The sequence below is a fragment of the Stenella coeruleoalba genome, assembly GCF_951394435.1.
Source record: "Stenella coeruleoalba genome assembly, chromosome: 8".
Lineage (NCBI taxonomy): Eukaryota > Metazoa > Chordata > Mammalia > Artiodactyla > Delphinidae > Stenella > Stenella coeruleoalba.
The window spans coordinates 82,379,388-82,405,197 of NC_137154.1; the positions used below are offsets into that span (position 1 = coordinate 82,379,388).

Below are 25,810 nucleotides of genomic sequence, written 5' to 3' on the forward strand. Positions count from 1 at the left end.
CCAGGTGCTCAGCTTTGGATTTGGCCCTGCCACTGCGTGTAGGTCGCTGGAGGCCGTCTGTTTTTTGCTCAGACAGGGCGGGGTTAAAAGAGCCGCTGATTCGGGGGCTCTGGCGCACTCAGGCCGGGGGGTAGGGAGGGGCAAGGAGTGCGGGGCGGCCCTGCGGCGGCAAAGGCCGGCGTGACTTTGCACCAGCCTGAGGTGCGCTGTGCGTTCTCCCGGGGAAGTTGTCCCTGGATCCCGGGAACCTGGCAGTGGCGGGCTGCACAGGCTCTGCGGAAGAGGGATGTGGAGAGTGACCTGTGCTCACACACAGGCCCCTTGGTGGCAGCAGCAGCAGCCTTATCGTCTCCCGCCCGTCTCGGGGGTCCGCGCTTTTAGCCGCGGCTCGCGCCCGTCTCTGGGGTTTGCGCTTTTAGCCGCGGCTCGCACCCGTCTCCGGAGTTCCCTCAAGCAGCGTTCTTAAACCCCTCTCCTCACGCACCAGGAAACAAAGAGGGAAGAAAAAGTCTCTTGCCTCTTCGGCAGGTGCAGACTTTTCCCCGGACTCCCTCCCGGCTAGCCGTGGCGCACTAACCCCCTGCAGGCTGTGTTCACGCCGCCAACCCCAGTCCTCTCCCTGCACTCCTAACCGAAGCCCGAGCATCAGCTGCCAGCCGTGCCCGCCCCAGCGGGTGAGCAGACAAACCTCTCGGGCTGGTGAGTGCTGGTCGGCACCAATCCTCTGTGCGGGAAATCTCTCCGCTTTGCCCTCCGCACCCCTGTTGATGTGCTCTCTTCCGGAGTTTCCGCCCCGAAGCTTTCCCCCTCCACCACCCGCAGTCTCTGCCCGCGAAGGGGCTTCCTAGTGTGTGGAAACTTTTCCTCCTTCACAGCTCCCTCCCACTGGTGCAGGTGCCGTCCCTATTCTTTTGTCTCTGTTTTTTCTTTTTTTTCTTTTGCCCTACCCAGGTACGTGGGGAGTTCCTTGCCTTTTGGGAGGTCTGAGGTGTTCTGCCAGCGTTCAGTAGGTGTTCTGTAGGAGTTGTTCCACGTGTAGATGTATTTCTGGTGTATCTGTGGGGAGGAAGGTGATCTCCGCGTCTTACTCTTCCGCCATCTTCAAGGTCCCCCCGTTTGTGTTTTTTTGCAGTTTTTTTCTTTACTTGGTTTCTAGTCTCACAGCATTGGCAAAGATGCTTGATATGGTTGCAGTTTTCTTAGTTTTACTGGGGCTTATTTTGTGACATTTGTCTAAGTTACTGTTTGTCTGAAAATTTGTTTTGTTTAGTCTTCATTTTTAAAGTTTTTTTCCTAGACAGATAATTTTAAGTTTATAGTTCTTTTCCTGTAGTTTAAGATGTCATTTCATTGTCTTTTGCCTACATTGTTCCTAATGAGAGACATTTGCAATCATGTTTATCCCTTTCTCTCTGTATATATTTCTTTCTGCTCTGAATGCTTTTAAAATTTTTTCTTTATCATTTTTTTTAGCAAATCAATTATGATACGTTTGATACTGTTTTCTTTGTCTTTAACCTGCCTTGGGTTCATTGTGCTTTTTTGATTTATGAGTTCATAGTTTCCATCAAATTTGAAACTTTCTGGCTATTATTTTCGTGAAATGTTTTTTGTGTCCCCTCTTATTCTGCTAGTCTCCTTAATTCTGTCCCATAAGTCACTGAACCTTTATTTATTTTCGTTCTAGCCTTTTCTGTTCTTCAGTTTGGATAGATATTACTGCTGCATTTTAGGTTCAAGTTCACTAGGCTTTTCTTTTGTAGCATCTAGTTGGCTGTTATCCCCAGTCATTAAAGTTTTCATTTCAGTTATTGTATTTTTCATCATTAGACATTTCATTTGGGTGTTTTTTATATCTTCATTTTGACTCCTATTTGTTCATGCTTTCCTTTCCTTGGGCATATTTATAACAGTGGTGTCAAAATCCTAGTTTGCTATGTCATTATCTCTTTATTTCTTGTTCTGTTTTGATTAACTGATTTCTTTTCTTGTCTTTGGGTCACATTTTCGTGCTTTGAATGTCTAGTAATTTCTAATTAGATGCTGAACCTTGTGAAAGTTATATTGTGACTACTGGATTTGTTGTCTTCCTGTAAAGGGTCTTGAGTTTTCTTTTGGTGGGGAGTAGGTTACTTGTGTATTAGCTTAATACTTTTCAAAGGCTGGTGTTTAAGTTATGTTTGTGTGCATCTAGAGTAGCCATTACTTCTAAGACATGCTAAGGCGTGCCCTTTGTGGTTTCTCTGCTGATTGCCCTCGGTATTCAAGGAGATTTCTCTATTCTGGTTGGTGGGAACTAGAATGTCTTCTCGCCCTTTGTGAGCTCTGGGGATTTCTCTGCTCATAGTACTCTAATAATTGTTCCTTCCATGGTAATTATTCTTTGTCTGTCCTTGCATCCTAAGAATGTTCAGTTTGATATTCAGTTAAAGACTACAGGGGTCTCATATAGTTTTCTGGAGTTCTTTCTCTGTGTAGCTCCCTTTTCATGGATGCTCTATCTCAGCCATCACAAAGTAAAAATTCTGTTTTCTTATCTCAGTGAGATTGTCATATTGGGCTTGAGTTACCCTGCCTTGTGCCATGGTCTAGAAAGTGCCACTAGGCAAAAAGCAGTAGAGTGTAATTGTAGCACTCACCTCATTTGTTTGCCTTTTCTCAGGGATCATAGTCCTGCACAACTGAGATTCAATGTCTAAAAACAGTTGTTTCTTATATTTTTAATTTTATTTCCATTTCTGTATATTTTTCTAGTCTGATGTAGCATTTATTTTTTCACGGCTAGTGCAGAAGTCTTCAAGTATCTTTGAGAAATATATGTATTTATGTAGGTACTTTATATTTTAAATATAAAATGTATGCATTTTATGTGTATTATGCAAATATAAGTAAATGTATTTTATATACATATGTAATACTTCATATATATATATATATATATATATATATAAAATATGTACATTTACATATGTTTTTATTGGTGACACTTTTCTGTCTTGGTCCTGTATTTAGGTTTTGACTGTTAGATGGGATTAGGAGTGTGGTTAATTATGATGGCTACACATGAGAAGAAGAGTCCTGGGAGCTATCTTAGGTCAAGAGGCACGTTGATGGTTTATGAGTTCTTCAAGGTAGGGTCGAGGATTGAAACAGCAGGAGAACTTAGGTCATAGCATGGGGAGAGGGGAACATAAGTCATGCTGAAGTGGTGAGGTGAGTGAATAATAGTGAAAATTAGCAACAAAATTAATAGGGAATGGAGGCAGGAGAGTTGTACAGAATGGTCCAGTTGTCGTTGTGTAAATGAAAAATGAGTACTAGCTGTATCACATATGCTTCTTTCATTCAGTACCTAGTATTTAATGCAGGCTGCTGCTTAAAGTTTCTGACTTGGGCTTTTGCAAGGGTGGATTGAGTTAATTTTAATGCACATTTATTGAATGCCAGCTCTTTGCCAGACATTTTTATATACATGGGGAATACAAATATATAGAGTTCAAAGTTTTGGGGAACTCATTTTATAATTAAACAGACACATACTTCCAGTATGTAATCTCATGATGCCAAGGCATGTCAAGGTATTAAGGGAAGGAGGATTTCATATGCAGGTTTTGAGGAAATGATGCTTGAGTTCAGACTTAAAGGATGAGTAAGAATCACCCTGGCATATAGAGGTGTGTGTGCACAAGGAATTGTGAGAGCAAGGTGTGGAAGTAGGAGATAACATGATATAAAAGTGTCTGTGTGTGCATGTGTGTGTTTATGTATGTACATAGGTAAATACAACTATAAGTAACTTAACAATATTAGATTATAAAACAAGAGGAGAGTGAATGGAGATGAAATTGTAAGAGTTGATAGGACTTTGTAAACCAAGAAGTTTGAATTCTTCAGTAGGGAGTATATCATCAAATTAGGTTCATTTGTGTTATTAGAGAACCCCAGAATAGCCATTGGTTAATATAAAATATATAGAATCTAAAAATAGTTAACTTTTCTTTTTCTGAATTTTATTTTTTTATACAGCAGGTTCTTATTAGTTATCTATTTTATACATATTAGTGTATATATGTCAATCCCAAGCTCCGAATTTATCCCCCGCACCCCCCCCCCCCGCCCCATTTGGTGTCCATACGTTTGTTCTCCACATCTGTGTCTTTATTTCTGCCTTGGAAACCTGTTCATCTGTACCATTTCTCTAGGTTCTAAATATATGCATAAATATAGGATATTTGTTTTTCTCTTTCTGACTTACTTCACTCTGTATGACAGTCTCTAGGTCCATCCACGTCTCTACAGCTGACCCAGTTTCGTTCCTTTTTGTGGCTGAGTAATATTCCATTCCATTGTAGATATGTACCACATCTTCTCTATCTGTTCGTCTGTTGATGGGCATTAGGTTGCTTCCATGACCTGGCTATTGTAAATAGTGCTGCAGTGAACGTTGGGGTGCAAGTGTCTTTTTGAATTTTGGTTTTCTCTGGGTATATGCCCAGTAGTGGAATTCCTGGGTCATATGGTAATTCTATTTTTAGTTTTTTAAGGAACCTCCATAGTGTTCTTCATAGTGGCTGTATCATTTTACCTTCCCATCAACAGTGCAAGAGCATTCCCTTTTCTCCACACCCTCTCCAGCATTGGTTGTTTGTAGATTTTCTGATGATGCCTATTCTAACTGGTGTGAGATGATACCTCATAGTTTTAATTTGCATTTCTCTAATAATTAGTGATGTTGAGCAGATTTTCATGTGCCTTTTGGCCATCTGTATGTCTTTGGAAAAATGTCTATTTAGGTCTTCTGCACATTTTTTGATTGGCTTGTTTTTTTAATATTGAGCTGCATGAGCTGTTTTCATATTTTGGAGATTAATCCTTTGTCAGTTGCTTCATTTGCAAATATTTTCTCCCATTCTGACTGTTGCCTTTTCCTCTGGTTTATGGTTTCCTTAGCTGTGCAAAAGATTTTAAGTTTAATTATGTCCCATTTGTTTTTGTTTTTATTTCATTATTCTAGGAGGTGGGTTAGAAAAGATCTTGCTGTGATTTATGTCAAAGAGTGTTCTTATGTTTTCCTCTAAGAGTTTTACAGTATCCAGTCTTACATTTAGGTCTTTAATCCATTTTGAGTTTATTTTTGTGTATGGTGTTAGGAAGTGTTCTAATTTCATTCTTCTACATGTAGCTGTCCAGTTTTCCCAGCACCACTTATTGAAGAGACTGTCTTTTCTCCATTGTATATCCTTGCCTCCTTTGTCATAGGTTAGTTGACCATAGGTACATGGGTTCATCTGTGGGCTTTCTATCCTGTTCCATTGATGTAAATTTCTGTTTTTGTGCCAGTACCATATTGTCTTGATTACTGTAGCTTTGTAGTATAGTGTGAAGTCAGGAAGTCTGATTCCTCCAGCTCCATTTTTTTACCTCAAGATTGCTTTTGCTATTTGGGGTCTTTTGTGTCTTTATACAAATTTTAAGATTTTTTTGTTCTAGTTCTGTAAAAAATGCCATTGGTAATTTGATAGGGATTGCATGGAATCTGTAGATTGCTTTGGGTAGTATAGTCATTTTCACAGTATTGATTCTTCCAGTCCAAGAACATGGTATATCTCTCTGTCATCTTTGATTTCTTTCATCATTGTCTTATAGTTTCCTGAGTACAGGTCTTTGACCTCCTTAGGTAGGTTTATTCCTAGGTATTTTATTCTTTTTGTTGCAGTGGTGAATGGGATTGTTTCCTCAGTTTCTCTTTCTGATCTTTCATTGTTAGTGTATAGGAATGCAAGAGATTTCTGTGCATTAATTTTGTATCCTGCAACTTTACCAAATTCATCGATGAGTTCTAATTGTTTACTGGTGGCATCTTTAGGATTTTATATGTATAGTATCATGTCATCTGTAAACGGTGACAGTTTTACTTCTTCTTTCCCAATTTGTATTCCTTTTATTTCTTTTTCTTCTCTGAATGCTGTGGCCAGGACTTCCTAAACTATGTTGAATAAGTGTGGCGAGAGTGGACATCCTTGTCTTGGTCCTGATCTTAGAGGAAATGCTTTCAGTTTTTCACTGTTGAGAATGATGTTTGCTGTGGGTTTGTCATATATGGCCTTTATTATGTTGAGGTAGTTTTCCTCTATGCCCACTTTTTGGAGAGTTTTTATCATAAATGGGTGTTGAGTTTTGTCAGAAGCTTTTTCTGCATCTATTGAGATGATCATAGGGTTTTTATTCTTCAATTTGTTAGTATGGTGTATCACATTGATTGATTTGCATATATTGAAGAATCCTTGCATCCCTGGGATAAATCCCACTTAATGATGGTGTATGATCCTTTTAATGTGTTGTTGGATTCTATTTGCTAGCATTTTTTTAAGGGTTTTTCCATTTGCATCAGTGATATTGGTCTGTAATTTTCTTTTTTTATAGTATCTTTAGTTTTGGTATTAGGGTGATGGTGGTCTCGTAGAATGAGTTTGGGAGTGTTCCTTTTTCTGCAATTTTTTGGAAGACTTTGAGAAGGATGGGTGTTAGCTCTTCTGTAAATGTTTGATAGAATTCACCTGTGAAACCCTCTGGTCCTGGACTTTTGTTTGTTGGGAGATTTTTAATCACAGTTTCAGTTTCATTACTTGTGACTGGTCTGTTTATATTTTCTGTTTCTTCCTGGTTCAGTTTTGGAAGGTTATACCTTTCTAAGAATTCGTCCATTTCTTCTAGGTTGTCCTTTTTATTGGCATAGAGTTGCTTTAGTAGTGTCTTAGGATGCTTTATATTTCTGCGGTGTCCGTTGTAACTTCTCCTTTTTCATTTCTAATTTTATTGATTAGAGTTCTCTCCCTCTTTTTCTTGATGAATCTGGCTAAAGGTTTATCAATTTTGTTTATCTTCTCAAGGAACCAGCTTTTAGTTTTATTGATCTTTGCTATTGTTTTCTTGTTTCTGTTTCATTTGTTTCCACTCTGATCTTTATGATTTGTTCTACTAACTTTGGATTTTGTTCTTCTTTCTCTAGTTCCTTTAGATGTAAGGTTAGATTGTTTATTTGAGATTTTTCTTGTTTCTTGAGTTAGGCTTGTATAGCTATAAACTTCCATCTTAGAACTGCTTTTGCTGCATCCCATGGGTTTAGGATCATCATGTTTTCATTGTGTTTGTGTCTAGGTATTTTTTGATTTCCTCTTTGATTTCTTCAGTGATCTCTTTGTTATTTAGTAATGTATTGCTTAGCCTCCACGTGTTTGTGTTTTTTACGTTTTTTTCCCTGTAATCTATTTCTAATCTCAGCATTGTGGTTGGAAAAGATGCTTGATATGATTTCTATTTTCTTAAATTTACTGAGGCTTGATTTGTGACCTGAGATGTGATCTATCCTGGAGAATGTTCCGTGTGTACTTGAGAAGAAAGTGTAATCTTTTTTTCAGATGGAATGTCCTATAAATATCAATTAAATTGAACTGGTCTGTTTTGTTGTTTAAAGCTTTTATTTCCTTATTAATATTCTGTCTGAGTGATCTGTCCATTGGTGTAAGTGAGATGTTAAAATCCCCCACTATTATTGTGTTACTGTCAATTTCCTCTTTTATAGCTGTTAGCATTTGTGTTATGTATTGAGGTACTCCTATGGTGGGTGCATATATATTTATAATTGTTATATCTTCTTCTTGGATTGATTCCTTGATCATTTTGTAGTGTCCTTTCTTGTCTCTTGTAACATTCTTTATTTTAAAGTCTAGTTTATCTGATTGGAGTATTGCTACTCCAGTTTTCTTTTGATTTTCATTTGCATGGAATATCTTTTTCCATCCCCTCACTTTCAGTCTGTATGTGTCCCTAGTTCTGAAATGGGTTTCTTGTAGACAGCATATATATGGGTCTTGTTTTTGTATCCATTCAGTGAACCTGTGTCTTTTGGTTGGAGCATTTAATCCGTTCACGTTTAAGGTAATTATCAAAATGTGTGTTCCTGTTACCATTTGCTTAATTGTTTTTTGTTTGTTTTTGCAGGTCCTCTTCTTCTATTTTGTTTCCCCTTTAGAGAAATTCCTTTAGCATTTCTTGTAGAGCTAGTTTGGTGTTGCTGAATTTTCTTAGCTTTTGCTTGTCTGTAAAGCTTTTGATTTCTCTGTCGAATATGAATGAGATTGTTCCTGGGGAATATTGCTTGTAGGTTCTTCCCTTTCATCACTTTAAATTTATCGTGGCACTCCCCTCTGTCTTGTAGAGTTTCTGTTGAGAAATCAGCTGTTAACCTTATGGGAGTTCCGTTGTATGTGGATTGTCATTTTTCTCTTTTTGCTTTTAATAAGTTTTCTTTGTATTTAATTTTTGTCAGTTTGACTACTATGTGTCTCGGCAAGTTTCTCCTTGGGTTTCTCCTGCCTAGGACTCTCTGCGCTTCCTGGACTTGGGTGGCTATTTTCTTTCCCGTGTTAGGGAAGTTTTGTACTATAATCTCTTCAGATATTTTCTCGGGTCCTTTCTCTCTCTCGTGTCCTTCTGGGACCCCTATAATGCGAATGTGGGTTTGTTTATTGTTGTCCCAGAGGTCTTTTAAGCTGTCTTCATTTCTTTTAATTCTTTTTTCTTTATTCTGTTCTGTGGCAGTGAGTTCCACCATTCTGTCTTCCCAGTCACTTATTTGTTTTTCTGCCTCGGTTATTCTGCTGTTGATTCCTTCTAGTGTAGTTTTCGTTTTAGTCATTGTATTGTTCGTCTCTGTTTGTTTTTTCATTCTTCTAGGTGTTTGTTCTTTAATTCTTCTAGGTCTTTGTTAAACATTTTTTGCATCTTCTCGGTATTTGCCTCCATTCTTTTTCCTGCGTCCTGGATCATCTTCACTATCCTTATTCTGAATTCTTTTTCTGGAAGGTTGCCTATCTCCACTTCTTTAGTTGTTCTTCTGGGGTGTTATCTTGTTCCTTCATTTGGTACATAATCCTCTGCCTTTTTATCTTGTCCATCTTTCTGTGAATGTGGTTTTTGTTCCACAGGATGCAGGATTGTGGTTCTTCTTCTGCGGTCTGCCCTCTGGTGAGTGAGTGTATCTACGAAGCTTGTGCATTTCCTAATGGGAGGGACTGGTGGTGGGTAGATCTGGGTGTTGCTCTGGTAGGCAAAGCTCAGTAAAACTTTAATCCTCTTTTCTGCTAATGGGTGAGTTCCTTCCCTGTTGGTTGTTTGGCCTGAGGCGACCCAACACTGGAGTGTAAAGGCTCTTTGGTGGGCTAATGGTGGAATTTGGGAGGGCTTACACCAAGGAGTACTTCCTGGAACTTCTGCTGCCAGTGTCCTTGTTCCTGCAGTGAGCCACAGCTGCCCTCCGCCTCTGCAGGAGACCCTCCAACACTAGCAGGTAGGTCTAGTTGAGTCTAGACCCATGCTCCTTCCCCATGGGTCATGGTGCACACAGTACTTTGTGTGTGCCCTCCAAGAGTGGAGTCTCTATTTCCCCCAGTCCTGTTGAAGTCCTGAAGTCAAATCCCACTAGCCTTCAAAGTCTGATTCTCTGAGAATTCCTCCTGTTGCCATACCCCCGTGTTGGGAAGCCTGACATGGGGCTCAGGACCTTCACTCCAGTCGGTGGACTTCTGTGGTATAATTGTTCTCCAGTTTTGAGTCACTCACCTAGTGGTTATGGGGTTTGATTTTATTGTGATCGTGCCCCTCCTACCATCTCATTGCACCTTCTTCTTTGTCTTTGGATGTGGGGTATCTTTTTTGGTGAGTTCCAGTGTTCTCCTGTCAATGATTGTTAAGCTGTTAGTTGTGATTCCAGTGCTCTCGCAAGAGGGAGTGAGCGCACGTCCTTCTACTCTGCCATCTTGAACCAATCTCTAACTTTTCTTTCATATAGAAGAAATCAAGTAGGCAATTTAGTGTGGTCTTCTGGGACCAAGTCTTCTAGTTTTGTTCCTCCATTGTCTTTAAAATGTACCTCTTAGTGTAGATAACAGGAACGAGGATGCCCTCTTTTTTGTAACTTCCAGAAAGTCCTAAATAGTACTTTCATTTCCACCTTATTGGAGACTTGATTAAGGTTTCACTCTCCAGCAAGGGAGGCACATTACATCTCCAAATGAAATTGGGTTCTATTGGTAGGAAAGAAAAGGCGTAACAGTCGTCTTTATGACAGGGAGTCAAAGAAGAGGAGTACTGTGGTCAGACATGCCTTTTATGATACTTAAAGGTATTTAGGGTGGGGGTTGGAGAATGAAAGGGAGCAGGAAAGACTGGGATTTTGGAGACTAACTTGGTTTTTCCAGTTGTCTAAGTGAGAGATAAGCAGATCTGATCTAGGGCTGCTGCTTTAAGAATGGGGAGGAAGGAGTATATATTAGTTGGGACTCCTGGTTGTAGGTAGCAGAGACCAAACTTAAGTTGGTTTAACCACCCCCCCCCCCAAAAAAAGAGGGAGGGATTTATTATTAGAACACAAACGTCTCATAGGACATATAGGAATGCACCTGGGTTTTAGGAATAGCTCAAACTAGAGTCATGAATGCTTTTATGAATCTTCTTACCATCTTCCTTTTTTCCCCTCTAAGTTCTATTTTTGCTTTTCTTGATATAGGTAAATTTTTCCTGAGTTCTGTGCCTCATGACAGAAATGGTCTCTGCCAATGGCTTTCGAGTTCTCCTTTGTTATAGAGTAAACCATTTAGCCTTGGTTTCAAATTCCTGGAGAGTGGCTATGATTGAAATTAATTGGTTCAGGTCCCTACCTCTGAAACAGTCAGTTGTGGCCAGGGATGGAGGTGAACTCCCATGATAATCATTTGGTGTTCACTGTAGTTGAGAAATCTTTTGGAAATGACAGTCATAGGTTTAGATGGGAGGAGTAAGATGATCCTGAGATTTCTGACTCGGGTAAGTGGGTGGTTGGTGATGTCAGGTAGCTTAATTCAGATATATAGAAGAAGGATCAAGTATTGTGGAAGTAGGTGCTGGGTTCACTTTTTGTTCTTACTGCGTTCAGCATGGCGTTTAAATATTGTAGGCAGTTGTTTAAATCACAGAAACTTTGGGTGGATAAATTAGAAAGATATCAGTATAGTTGTGGTAGTTTAAGTCATGAGAGTGGATTTAATGTCCCAAGGGGAATGTCTAGAGATTAAAAAGTATAATTGGCAAAGACTGGAAACACAGACAAAGTTGATATTTAAGGGTTGAGAAAAGGAGGAAGAGTGGAACCACACAGTTTTTATGCGGAAATATGTAAATTTGAGAATTCTACTTATATGTTAAATATTCTTAGAGCTCTGAAGATGAGTGGGTTGAGGCTGTTTCCTCCCACACTTCTGGCAAGGAAAAGGCCTGGAAGGTGAAAGATGAAAAGTCAGAAAAAGAAGACAACGAAGTTATTCAGGTAAGCCGCCTGATTTTAAACAAAGAAAGCGTCAACTTACAAGAGTAGGTGAATGTTAAAATGAAAGATGATTGTAATTTAGTCAGAAGAAAAACTAGACTTTGTAAACAGTATACTTTTATGAGTAATTTTAGCAATAATGCTGTTTGCTGATCCTTTTCACTCCCCTTCTTCTCTTGTGGGAAAGTTAGCATTTGTCCCTATTCTAGTCCCTCAGAGGGTTTCCTACCTCTGGTTGTTGATAAGGAAGTGGCACTTTTCCCCTTATGTACTTGAAGTCTTGTATTTTTACATCTATCTGACTTTTCTACAGCGAGTAGAGTTCAGTCACAGTTTTTCTTTCCCTTCACTTCATGGGATAATTTTCTTAGCAACGCTTATAGTTGAATAGTTCACAAATTTGGGGTTATAGTTCATACGCCTGAGGAAGAATGCTATATTTACACTGTTAGCAACAATGAAGAAAGAAAGGTGAAAAGAACTATGTTTGAGAGCCTGTTGTATATCCGGCATTGGGCTAGATGCCTTAAGTCAGTTTTCTTGTTAACTCCTTAAAACATTCCTGAAAGGTAGGTATTTTAACCCGTTTTTACAGGGGAGAGAAGAAGGCTTAGAGAGACTAAGAAACTTGCTTTAAGTTATACAGCCATGTGGGATTTAATCCAGGTTTCAGTGCCTCCAGAATCTCTAATTTATTGTTAAGTGTTTAGTGTTGTTCTAATCAATTTAGATTGAAGTGACTTCTTTTTCTTAACAGAGGGATGAATGGATGACTGTTGATTTTATGTCTGTTAAAACTGTGTCATCATTATCACTCAAAGCTGAAAAGGAAACTATAAGGAAAATAGAGCAAGAGAAAACCCAAGCACTTGAACAGGTAAGAGAACATTTAAAATGCTTTACTTTTCTGATTTGCCTTTAACTGATACACATTTATGTAAATGCAGTTTTCCTTGTAAGATATTATTTTTGGTGGTATTTAATAAATCAGTGGGAACAACTATGAAATCTGATATGTTCTTTTAAATTTTTTTTGTAGGAAATGAGTTTAAATGTATATTATATTTATAAATCTAGGGCATATATGGTTGAGTACAGAATTTGGTTTACAGCTGAAAATCTTCAAGGTGAGAATTTAAAGCATTCTTGAGTTGGTAGTGCCTTGAAATGATTGGCAGAAATAACTACCAGTCCTTTCTAAAGGATGACACTGTCAATTTAGGTCTCCCAGGTCTCCCAGAAGCAAGTTCTATGGCATTTAAGGTCATAATCTAAAATCATACTATACATGAAAATGTAACGATAGTCCACGAATGAGAGTCATCCGAAACAATAAACAACCAAATCAGACTCATAAAACCTTTATCTTTTGGAATATTTAATAGCTTTATATAGTAATAGTAGGTATAGAAAATATGAATAAGGGTTAAAAGTTTAATAAGAAGGTGGATTTGAGAAAGAGCCAATATTATAAATGAAAAATATTAGAGTTGAAATTAGAAACTTGTAAAATGGTGAAGCAACAAACTGAATACAGCTGAAGACAGAATTAGTGAACAAGAAGATAGTCTTTAAGAATTTAGTCTATCAAGTTCAAGACTTTGAATGCAACATAGAGGCACAAATAAATGAAAAATATGAAAGAGTGATTATGAAGTCCTGTGATCAATGTTTTGTGTTTTTGTTTCTTCCCCAGTTTGATTTTAATTCTGAAAACGTTGGTGTGGTAAACTGTATTGACTTTATAATTAAGTAGCTGCCCATTTGGAACTTTGGGGCCAGAGGTTTTTGGAATATCTTTACTAAGTTCTGTTTTGTCTCTGAGTTAGACCTGAGGAAGTTAGGGGGAAAGTACCAAAGGGGGGTAACCAGTGGGTAGTAGAGCAAGAAAGAGGAGCTGCATGAAGTCAGGAAGTTGATTTTACCCATTGTGATTACATGCTTTCTTCTGAAATCATGCTCTGCTGTTTGTGGGCATGAATGGTCTGGTATGTTCAGGTATCCCTGGCTTATGATCTTCGGTTTTGCACATATTCGTCTGTTCTCTATATCAAACAACGGAATGTAGTAAACTCTTGAGTATCTTTAATACATTGAAATAGTGATTAGTTTTTCTTAGAAATACTGTTACAGAAAACTACCTTTCCTTTCCTAAGAAGCTATAGTACTTTGTCATGCTTATCTTACCAACTTTCCAGCATTGAATTACAGCTTTTCTAATTAATATAATCTTTTCTTACAAATTCTTATATAAACTTCTCTGATTCAAGTAAGTCAGTGTCTGTTGACTTGCTCATTTGCTTATGTAATTTTTGTCTTTTTTTTGCATCTAAATCATCTTTTCCATTCCTGCTGCTACTCCTAGTTTAAATGCCATTTGTTAGTTGTATGTCTTCACCTCTTTGTCTCATTTATATCATCTTTACTGGAGCTGAGTTAATATATGAAGTGAACTGAAGACAGCCCCTGGAACTAAGAACCGGTTAACGTTAAATATTATTATGGTTCAGGCCCTAATTTATTCTTGCCTGGGCAGTTACAATAACGTTTTTGTTTTTCAGCATCCTACAACTGATGTCAGACTAACTTTTTCAAACTACAGCTTTTGTCATGGTATTATTCTGTTTAGAAATCTTCAGTGATTGAAGTTAAGGGGAATGTGTCTTTGCTGTTTGTAGTATTTCCTTTTCCGTGGATGATGCTCTGCTAGTGGTGTTTCATGCCACCCTCCTTTCTCATTCTGTCTTTGAGGATATGAAGTACATTTTCTATTAGAAAATTTGCAAAGAATAAACTGGGTGTACTTGGCTTAGCCCTGCCTTTCCTGCTTATGGAACAGACTGCTTGAAGAGATTGTGTGGGGAATGATATGAAGTGCGGGGTTGGTTCAGTGCATTCTACACCTGGGAAAATCTGCCTCATTGTGGGGTTAACAGATGCATTTGTTGTTCACTGAAAGAAAAATTCCAATTTAGCTTTCATTAGCAATAAAGGTAATTTTTGTCTTTTATTTCTTATGCTTTTTTTATGTTTCTTAACTTGCTCAGAGCCTAGATTGAAAAGAAAGGTGCTATATTTATTATTCTCTTTTAAAGACCACAAAATGCTGCCTGCAAATAGAGTCCAAACACATTAGATTGGACTCTTTCCTTTGGGTGATCTGCATCTCAACCAAAATAGTTTAATTAATTTCTGTTGTATTTCTCTGCAAATTCCTGTCTCTGAATTTTTGTTCATCTGGATTTTTCTAAGTACATGCCCTCTATCCCTGTATGACTGCATCCTGTTTATCCTTCAAGGCCTAACTTGATATATATGATGAAATTTTTATTATTTTGCTTGATTGAAATATATCTCTGCTTCCTTTATGTTCCCATAGCACTTTATTTGTTCCTTTAGTATATAGTACTTGTAGTTTTCTATAAAGCACTGTAGTTTAATAGTCTTATCCTGTTTCCCTTATGAGATTATAAACTTTTTGGGAAACTGTAGGTGCTTCTTTTTTTTTTTAATGTATTTGAAATTGTACAGTATTATTCTTTTACCCATGAATTTATTTTGCTGCTCTGTAAATGCCTGGATTTAGTCCTGATTTATGATAACCTGTAGTAATTTTTGACTTTTGCTTAGGTAAGAATTCAGATTATTGTGTACAGAAGTAAATCATCTAGACTAATGAGTGAGACAAGCCAGTTTTCAAACATCCATATATTTTCTTTCTTCAAATGATGGTTACAGTTTTTATAATAAGTCTTTTTTTTTTTTGCGGTATGCGGGCCTCTCACTGCTGTGGCCTCTCCCGCTGCGGAGCACAGGCTCCGGACGCGCAGGCCCAGCGGCCACGGCCCACGGGCCCAGCCGCTCCGCGGCACGTGGGATCCTCCCGGACCGGGGCACGAACCCCCGCCCCCTGCATCAGGCAGGCGGACTCTCAACCACTGCACCACCAGGGAAGCCCTATAATAAGTCTTTAAAAGTTTTATTGTATTTTTAATTTAATCTAATTTTTAATTGAAGTATGGTTGATATACAGTATTAGTTTCAGGTGTACACCTTAGTGATTCAATATTTTTATAGATTATATTCCATTTAAAGTTATTATAAAACAATGGCTATAATTCCCTGTGCTGTACAATATATCCTTGTAGTTTATTTACTTTATACATAGTAGTTTGTACATCTTAATCCCCCACCTCTGTTGAGCCCCTTGACCTTACCTTTCCTCACTGGTGACCACTAGTTCTATCTGTGAGTCTGTTTTGTTATATATTCATTTTATTCCACATATAAGTAATAACTACAGTATTTGGCTTATTTCACTAAGCATAAAATCCTGTAGGTCCATCCATATTGTTGCAAATGGCAGAACTTCATTTATTTTTATGGTTGAGAAATATTCCTCTGTGTGTGTGTGTGTGTGTGTGTGTGTGTGTGTGTATGTATCACAACTTCTTTATTCATTCATCTATTGATGGATACTTAGGTTGCTTCCATATCTTGGCTGTTGTGAATAATTCTACTATGAACATTGTGTGCATATATCTTTTTGAATTAGTCTTTTCATTTTCTTTGAATATGTACCTCAGGAGTGGAATTTTTGGATCATATGGTAGTTCTTTTTTTAGTTTTTTGAGGAAAGTTCTTATTGTTTTCCATAGTGGCTGTACCAATTTACATTCCTACTAGAAATGTACTAGGATTCTCTTTTCTCCACGTCACCAACATGTTATTTGTGATCTTTTTGATGATGGCCATTCTGACAGGTGTGAGGTGGTACCTCATTGTGGTTTTGATTTGCAATTCCTTGATGATTAGTGATGTTGAGAATCTTTTCATGTGCCTGTTGGCCATATGTATGTTTTCTTTGGAAAAATGTCAATTCAGGTCTCTGCCCATTTTTTTAATTGGGTTTTTTTTTTGATAGTGAGTTGTATGAGCTGTTTATATATTTTGAATATTAACCCCTTATCAGAAATATCATTTGCAAATATTTTCTCCCATTCAGTAGGTTGTCTTTCCTTTTGTTGATGGTTTCCTTTGCAGTGTCAAAGCTTTTAAGTTTAATTAGGTTCCATTTGTTTATTCTGTGTTTTTTTCCTTTACCTGAGGTGACAGATCCAGAAAAATACGGCTACAATTTATTGGAGAGTGTTTAGCCTATGTTTTCTTCGAGATTTCTGGTTTCTGTTCTTACATTTAGGTCTTCAATCCATTTTGAGTTTATTCTTTGTATATGGTGTTAGAGAATGTTCTAATTTCATTCTTTTACATATAGTTGTCCATTGTTGTAGCACCACTGACTGCAGAGACTGTTTTTCTCCATTGTATATTCTTGTCTCCTTTGTCATAGATCAATTGAACCACTGGTGTGTGCGTTCATTTCTTAGCTGCCTATTCTGTTCTATTGATCTATGTGTGTGTTTTTGTGCCAGTACCATACTGTTTGGATTACTGTAGCTTTGTAGTAATGTCTAAAGTGAGCAAGCATGATACATCCAGCTTTGTTCTTTTTTCTGAAGATTGTCTTGGCTATTTGGGGTCTTTTGTTGTTCCATGTAAATTTTAAGATTATTAATTCTAAATCTTTGAAAAATGTCTTGGGTATTTTGATAGGGATTGCTTTGGGTAGTATGGACATTATAATAGCATTCTAACAATTTGTGAACATGGTATATCTTTCTGTTTCTTTTATCATCTTTAATTTCCTTCATTGTTGTCCTATAGTTTTCAGAGTATAGGTCCTTTACCTCCTTGGTTAAGTTTATTCCCAGGTATTTTATTCTTTTTTGATTCAATTGTAAATGGGATTTTTTTTCTTGAATTCTCTTTCTGATAATTCATCACTAGTATTTAGAAAAGCAACAGATTTCAGTATGCTAATCTGTATTTTGAACTTTTATAAAATTTATTTCTTAGTTTTAATAGTTTTCTGGTGAAGACTTTAGGGTTTTCTATATATAGTATCATGTCATGGGCAAATAGTGTTAGTTTTACTTCTTCCTTTCCAATTTTGATGCCTTTTATTTCTTTCTCTTGTCTGATTGATGTCGTTACATCTTCCAATACTGTGTTGAATGAAAGTGGAGACACTGGGCAACATTGTCTTGTTCCTGATTTTATTTTTTTATACTTGATTTAATGAAAAATTTTTTTATTGCAGTATAATTGCTTTACAATGTTGTGTTAGTTTCTGCTGCAGAACAAAGTGAATCAGCTATATGTATACATATATTTCCTCCCTCTTGAGCCTCCCTCCAACCCCCACCCCATCCCACCCATCTAGGTCATTACAGAGCACCGAGCTGAGCTCCCTGTGCTATACAGCAGCTTCCCACTAGCTATTTATTTTACACATGGTAGTGTATATAGGTCAATGCCACTCTCTCAATTCGTCCCACTCTCCCCTTCCCCCACATGTCCAGAAGTCCTTTCTCTACATCTACATTTCTTTTCCTGCCCTGGAAATAGGTTCTTCAGTACCATTTTTCTAGATTCCATATATATGCCTTAATGTACAGTATTTGTTTTTCTCTTTCTGACTTACTTCACTCTGTATGACAGACTCTAGGATCATCCTCATCAATAAAAATGACCCAATTTTCTTACTTTTTATGGCTGAGTAATATTCCATTGTATATATGCAACACATCTTCTTTATCCATTCATCTGTCGATGAACATATAGGTTGCTTCCATGTCCTGGCTATTGTAAATAGTGCTACAGTGAACATTGTGGTACATGTATCTTTTGAATTATGGTTTTCTCAGGGTATGTGTCCAGTAGTTGGATTGCCGGGCCATATGGTAGTTTTATTTTTAGTTTTTTAAGGAACCTCCATTCTGTTCTCCAAAGTGGCTGTATCAGTTTATGTTCTCACCAACAGTGCAAGAGGGTTCCCTTTTCTCCACACCCTCTCCAGCATTTATTGTTTGTAGATTTCTTGATAATGGCCATTCTGACTGGTGTGAGGTGATACCTCATATTAGTTTTGATTTGCATCTTTCTAATAATTAGTGATGTTGAGCATCTTTGCATGTATTTGTTGGCCAACTGTATGTCTTCTTTGGAGAAATGTCTATTTAGGTCTTTGACCCATTTTTGGATTGGGTTGTTTTGATATTTAGCCGTATGAGCTGTGTGTATATTTTGGAGATTAGTCCTTTGTCACTTGCTTCGTTTGCAAATATTTTCTCCATTCTGAGGGTTGTCTTTTTGTCTTGTTTATGGCTTCACTTGCTGTGCAAAAGCTTTTAAGTTTCATTAGGTCCCATTTATTTATTTTTGTTTTTAGTTTCATTACTCTAGGAGGTGAGTCAAAAAGGATCTTGTGATTTATGTCAAAGAGTGTTCTTCCTATGTTTTTTTCTAAGAGTTTTATAGTGTCTAGCCTTAAATTTAGGTCTTTAATCCATTTTGAGTTTATTTATGTGTATGGTGTTAGGGAGTGTTCTAATTTCATTCTTTTACATGTTGCTGTCCAGTTTCCCCTGCACCATTTATTGAAGAGACTGTCTTCATTATCTTATCTTCATCATCTTATCATTATCAATATCTTTTCATTGTATATTCTTGTCTCCTTTGTCAAAGATCAGGTGGCTGTAAGTGTGTGGGTTTATCTCTGAGCTTTCTTTTCTGTTCCATTGATCTATATTTCTGTTTTTGTGTCAGTACCATACTGTCTTGATTACTGTAGCTTTGTAGTATAGTCTGAAGTGAGAGATCCTGATTCCTCCAGCTCCATTTTCTTTCTGAAGATTGTTTTGGCTATTTGGGGTCTTTTGTGTTTCCATACAATTTGAAAATTTTTCCTCTAATTCTGTTCAAAATGCCATTGGTAATTTGATAGGGATTGCATTGAATCTGTAGATTGCTTTGGGTAGTATAGTCATTTTCACAGTGTTGATTCTTCCAGTCCAAGAACATGGATCTCTCCATTTGTTTGTGTCATTTCTTATTTCTTTCATCAGTGTCCTATAGTTTTCTGCATACAGGTCTTTTGCCGCCTCAGGTAGGTTTATTCCTAGGTATTTTATTCTTTTTGTTGCAGTGGTAAATGGGAGTTTTTCCTTAATTTCTCTTTCGGATTTTTCAGTGTTAGTATATAGTAATGCAAGAGATTTCTGTATTAATTTTGTGTTCTTTGCCTTTACTAAATTCATTGATTAGCTCTAGTAGTTTTCTGGTGGCATCTTTAGGATTTTCCAAGTATAGTATCATGTCATCTGCAAACAATGACAGTTGCACTTCCTCATTTCCAGTTTGTATTCCAGTTTTTATTCCTTTATTTCTTTTTCTTCTCTGATTGCTGTGGCTAGGAATTCCAAAGCTATGTTGAATAATAGTGGTGAGAGTGGGCATGCTTGTTACTGATGTTAGAGGAAATGCTTTCAGTTTTTCACCATTGAGAATGATGTTTGCTGTGGGTTTGTTGTATATGGCCTTCATTATGTTGAGGTAGGTTCTCTCTAAGCCCATTTTCTGGAGAGTTTTTTTAATCATAAATGGGTGTTGAATTTTGTCTAAAGCTTTTTCTGCATCTGTTGAGATTATCATATGGTTTTTATCCTTCAGTTTGTTAACATGGTGTATCACATTGTGTGATTTGCGTATATTGAAGAATCCTTGCATCCTTGGGATAAATCTCACTTCATCATGGTGTATCATCCTTTTAATGTTTTGCTGGATTCTGTTTGATAGCAGTTTGTTGAGGATTTTTATATCTATGTTCATCGGTGGTATTGACCTGTAATCTTCTTTTTTGTGTGATATCTTTGTCTGGTTTTGGTATCAGGGTGATGGTGGCCTTGTAGAATGAGTTTGGGAGTGTTCCTCCCTCTGCAATTTTTTGGAAGAGTTTCAAAAGGATAGATGTTAGCTCTTTTCTAAATCTTTGTTAGAATTCGCCTGTGAAGCCATTTGGTCCTGATCTTTTGTTTGTTGGGAGTTTTTAAATCACAGTTTCAATTTCAGTACTTGTGATTGGTCTGTTTATATTTTCTGTTTCTTCCTGGTTCAGTTTTGGAAGGGTGTACCTTTCTAAGAATTTGTCTGTTATTTCTAGGTTGTCCAATTTTTGGCATATGGTTGCTTGTAGTAGTCTCTTAACAATATTTTGTATTTCTGTGGTGATAGTTGTAACTTCTTTTTTATTTCTAATTTTACTGATTTGAGTCCTCTCTCTCTTTTTCTTGATAAGTTTGGCTAATGGTTTACCAATTTTGTTTATCTTCTCAGAGAACCAGCTTTTAGTTTCATTGATTTTTGCTATTGTTTTCATTGTTCTATTTCATTTATTTCTGCTTTGATTTTTATGATTTCTTTCCTTCTATTAACCTAGGGCTTTGTTTGTTCTTCTTTTTCTAGTTGATTTATGTTTAAGATTAGTTTGTTTATTTGAGATTTTTCTTGTTTCTTGAGGTAGGATTGTATTGATATAAACTTCCCTCTTAGAACTGCTTTTGCTGCCTCCCATAGATTTTATGTCCTTGTGCTTTCAATGTCATTTGATTCTAGGTATTTTTTGATTTCCTCTTTGATTTTTTTCAGTGATCTCTTGGTTATTTAGTAGCACATTTGTGTGTTGTGTTATTTACAGTTTTTTTCCCTGTAATTGATAGCTAATCTCACATTGTTGTCCAAAAAGATGCTTGATATGATTTCTATTTTCTAAAATTTATTGAGGCTTGATTTGTGACCCAAGATGTGATATATCCTGGAGAATGTTCTGTGTGCACTTAAGAATAAAGTTTTTCTGCTTTTGGATCGAATGTCCTGCAGATATCAGTTAAGTCCATCTGGTCTAATGTGCCATTTAAGGCTTGTGTGTCCTTGTTAATTTTTTTTTCTGGATGATTTGTCCATTGGTGTAAGTGTAAAGTCTCCCACTACTATTGTGTTACTGTTGATTTCCCCTTTTATGGCTGTTAGCATTTGCCTTATGTATTGAGTTGCTTCTATGTTGGATGCACAAATAGTTAGAATTGTTATGTCTTCCTCTTGGATTGATCACTGAATCACTATGTAGTGTCCTTCTTTGCCTCTTGTAATAGTTTTATTTTAAAGTCTATTTTATTTGATATGAGTATTGGTACTCCAGCTTTCTTTTGATTTCCATTTGCGTGGAATATCTTTTTCTATCCCCTCACTTTCAGTCTGCATGTGTCCTTATGTCTGAAATGGGTCTCTTGTAGACAACATGTATAAGGGTCTTATTTTTGTAGCCATTCAGAAAGTCAGTGTCTTTTGGTTGGAGGATTTAATCCGTTTACATTTAAAGTAACATGTATGTTCTTATTACCATATTTTTTATTGTTTTGGCTTTGTTTTTGTAGGTTATTTTCCTTCTCTTGTTTTTCTTGCCTATAACAGTTCCTTTAGCATTTGTCATAAAGCTTGTTTGGTGGTGCTGAATTCTCTTAACTTTTGCTTGTCTGTTAGGCTTTTGATTTCTCTGTTGCATCTGAATGAGATCCTTGCTGGATAGAGTAATATTGGTTGTATGTTTTTCCCTTTCATCAATTTAAATATATCTTGCCTCTCCCTTCTGGCCTGCAGAGTTTATGCTGAAAGATCAGCTGTTAACCTTATGGGAATTCCCTTTTATATTTTTTGTTCCTTTTTCCTTGCTGCTTTTAATATTTTTTCGTTGTGTTAAGTTTTGTTAGTTTGATTAATATGTGACTTGGCATGTTTCTCCTTGGGTTTATCTTGTATGGGACTCTGCGTTTCCTGGACTTGATTGACTGTTTCCTTTCCCATGTTAGGTTTTTGTCTATAATCTCTTCAAATACTTTCTCAGACCATTTCACTTTCTCTTCTAATTCTGGGACCCCTATAATTCAAATGCTGGTGTGCTAAATGTTGTCCCAGTGGTCTCTGAGACTGTCCTCAATTCTTTTCATTGTTCTTTCTTTATTCTGCTTTGTGGCAGTTATTTCCACCATTCTTTTTTTGTTTTTAGCATGTTTACTGGAGTATAATTGCTTTGCAATGGTGTGTTAGTTTTTGCTATATTTTCACCATTCTGTCTTTCAGCTCACTTATCCATTCTTCTGTCTCAGTTATTCTGCTATTGATTCCTTCTAGTGTATTTTTAATTTCAGTTATTGTGTTGTTCATCACTGATTGTTTTTTAGTTTTTCTAGGTCCTTGTTAAACATTTCTTTCATCTTCTCGATCCTTTCTATTTCCGAGATTTTGGATCATCTTTACTATCATTACTCTGAATTCTTTTCAGATAGATTGCCTATTTCCCTTCTTGTATTTGGTCTTGTGCCTTTTTACCTTGCTCCTTCATCTGCAAGGTATTTGTCTGTTTTCTTATTTTGCTTAACTTACTGTGTTTGAGGTCTCCTTTCCACAGGCTGCAGGGTCGGAGTTCCTCTTTCTTCTGGTCTCTGCCCCCAGTGGGTGAGGTTTGGCCAGTGGCTTTTGTAGGCTTCTTGGTGGGAGGGCTGGTGCTTGTGTTCTGGTGGGTGGAGTTGAGTCCTTTACATCTGTTGGAAAGGGCCATGTCATGTGGTGTGTTTGGGGTGTCTGTGAGCTTAGTACGACTTTAGGCAGCCTGTCTGCTGATGGGTGAGTATGTGTTCCTGTTTTGCCTGTTGTTTGGTGTGAGGCAACTAGTGCTGGGGGCTGCAGGCATTTGGGTGGAGCTGGTTCTTGAATTCGGATAGAGACCTCTGTGAGAGCTTTTGCTGATTAATATTTTCTGGGACTGGGAATTCTCAGGAAGTCCAGTATCCTGGACTCTATCCTCCTCCCCCAGAGGCTCAGGCCCATCTTTTGGTCGGGGAGCCAAGACCCCACAAGCAGCTTGTCATGGATTAAAGAAAAAAAAAGAGACAAAACTCCAAATGGTAAAAGCAAAATCAAATGAGCAAAAACAAAGAAACAAACACACACACACACACACACACACACACACACACACACACACACACACACACACAGAGAGAGAAGAAACAAAAACAGAACCAAAGAAACCAGAAAACAAGAGAACAGCCAAAGAATCCCAAGGCAAAATTAAACAATTAAAAACAAAACTAACAAAAACAAAATACCAAAATCAAAGCAGAGTGCCAACTGAAGAATAAAGCAAAGAAAACAAAACAGACAAAAATGATTCAAAAAAAAAGAAATGAGGGGCTTCCCTGGTGGCTCAGTGGTTGGGAGTCTGCCTGCCGATGCAGGGGACATGGGTTCGTGCCCCGGTCTGGGAAAATCTCACATGCCGCGGAGCGGCTAGGCCCGTGAGCCGTGGCCGCTGGGCCTGTGCGTCTGGAGCCTGTGCTCTGCAATGGGAGAGGCCATAGCAGTGAGAGGCCCGCGTACTGCAAAAAAAAGAAAAGAAAAAAAAAATAGTAATGGGTACAAAACCCACAGAACAGAAGAGCAAAGGGAAAATGGAAATATAAAAAAATTTTTTAAATATATTAAAAAACGATGAAAAAGCACAGAACAACAGAAAAGCAAAGTAAAAGTAGAAATATAAGAAGATCAAAAGTATGTTAAAAAAAAACATTGAGACTCAATAAAAGTAAAAAAAAAAAAACAAACCCCAAACCAATAGCAACAACAACAGAGAAAAAGAAAAAAACAAAACAACAGACTTAACAACAGAATGAATCAAAACTGAGTAAAATTAATAGTAATAATAATGTTTTCCTGGGGTCTCAGCTGTTATTGTCCTTGCCATGAGCTACAGCCCACCCCTGCCTCCTCAGGAGACCCTCCAGTGCCTCTGTGCTGGTCTCTGGACCTGCTGTGGGCCCTGTGGGGACAGCTGAGACTCTGATCTGGCCCCACTCATGTGTGTGCTTGCCCCCAAAGTCCACAGGTGTCAGTGCTAGACCATTTTCATTTGTGGGAGTACTCATTGTCCTTTCAGATATTCCATAGGCACAGTATCTACTTAGCTGATTATGGGGATTTAATTTGCCAGTTATGTAACTGATGGAAAGATTTTTGTTTCTCTTTTTTAGTTGTCCCACCCCTGGGGCTCAGCTGTGGTTTTATTCCCATCTATGTGTGTGGGCCACCCACAGGAGTCTGCTCCCGAGGCTTCCCTGGAGCAGTTGGGTCTGTCCTGGTGAGGACAGGGCATGGAGGTGGCATGGCTACTTGGATAGTGGGAGCCCCGGCAGCGCCAGGTGCGTGGGGGAGCTGGCGGCCATGGGCGCAAGAGATATGGCCCTAGTGGGAACCTTTTCTAGTGCCCAGTGGCATGCGTGCGAGGGCCAGCCCTGGTCAGTCTGTTTTTAGTGCCTGGCAGCAGGTGTGCAAGGGCTAGCCCAGTCTGGTTTTTTTGTAGTGCCCAGTGACAGGCTCATGAGGGCCAGCCCTGGCAGGGCCTTTTGTATTGCCTGGTGCTAGGCGCTGGCATGTGGGGAGAGACTGGCTACAATGGTGGCTCCACCCCCTGCATGTGACTCAGCAGTAGTGCCCTGCTTCCATGGCATTCCGGTTTTCCTCCATAGGCATTCTCTGTTGCTATTTCCTCCCTCCTGTTCCCTCACACCATCTCCCCACAGCCAGCAGCAGTTCTTGCCCCGGGTTTACTCTCTATTCCCCATGCTCCAGTTCCCAGCCCCCATGTGCACTGTTGGACACACATCCCAATCCGGGGCACTTAGGGCCATGGTACAGACCGTCTGTGTAGTTTTCACTCTGTCCCATCTGCCGCAGGTCGGTCGCTTCACCCTCCATCAACAGCCTGAAATGCTTCCCTTCTCTCCCAACTGATTTCCTCATTGGTGAGGGGGCTTCCCCGGATGAGGGAATTTCTCTCCTGCTTCAGCTCCCACCACTGGCATGCAGGTCCTGTCCCGCTTCCTCTCCTCCTCCTTCTCCCTTCTTTCTTTCTTCCTACCCAGTTATGCAGGGATCTTTATAGTCCTTTCCGGTGTATAAGGTCTTCTGCTAGTGTATAGCTGGTGTTCTGTGAGAATTGTTGCATCTATAAATGTATTCCTGATGCATCCATGGAGAGAGAGGAACTCCACATCCTCCTACTCCTCCGCTGTCTTGGAACCCCTTTGTTCCTGATTTTAGAGGAAAAGTTTTCAGCTTTTCATCATCAAGTATGAGGTTAGCTGTGGATTTGTCACAAATGGTCTTTATTATGTTGAGATATTTTCCCTCTATACCAACTTTGATGAGAGTTTTTGTCACCAAAGGATGTTGAATTTTGTCAAATGCTTTTTGTGGGTCTGTTGAGATGATCATGTGATTTTTTTTCCTCCTTTTGTTAATGTGGTGTATCATATTGATTGGTTTGCAAATATTGAACCATCCCTGGAATAAATCTCACTTGACCATTATGTATGATCTGTTTTATATACTGTTGAATTTGGTTTGCTGATATTTTCTTGAGGATATTTGGATCTTCATTCATTGGAGATATTCACCTGTCATTTTTTTTTTTGGTAGTGTCTTTATTTTATTTTA

At 38.2% G+C, this 25,810-nt stretch overlaps 1 protein-coding gene across 2 annotated transcripts in view; it reads left to right on the top strand.

The window, feature by feature from the left end:
• CWF19L2 (CWF19 like cell cycle control factor 2) overlaps positions 1-25,810 on the top strand; it is a 194,148-nt gene that overhangs the window by 18,510 nt on the left and 149,828 nt on the right. For both annotated transcript variants that reach the window (XM_079929782.1, XM_079929783.1), the window contains exons 4-5: positions 11,252-11,362; positions 12,120-12,239. In XM_079929782.1, the coding sequence (XP_079785908.1) occupies positions 11,252-11,362; positions 12,120-12,239 (231 nt within the window). The remainder of the gene's footprint in view (positions 1-11,251; positions 11,363-12,119; positions 12,240-25,810) is intronic.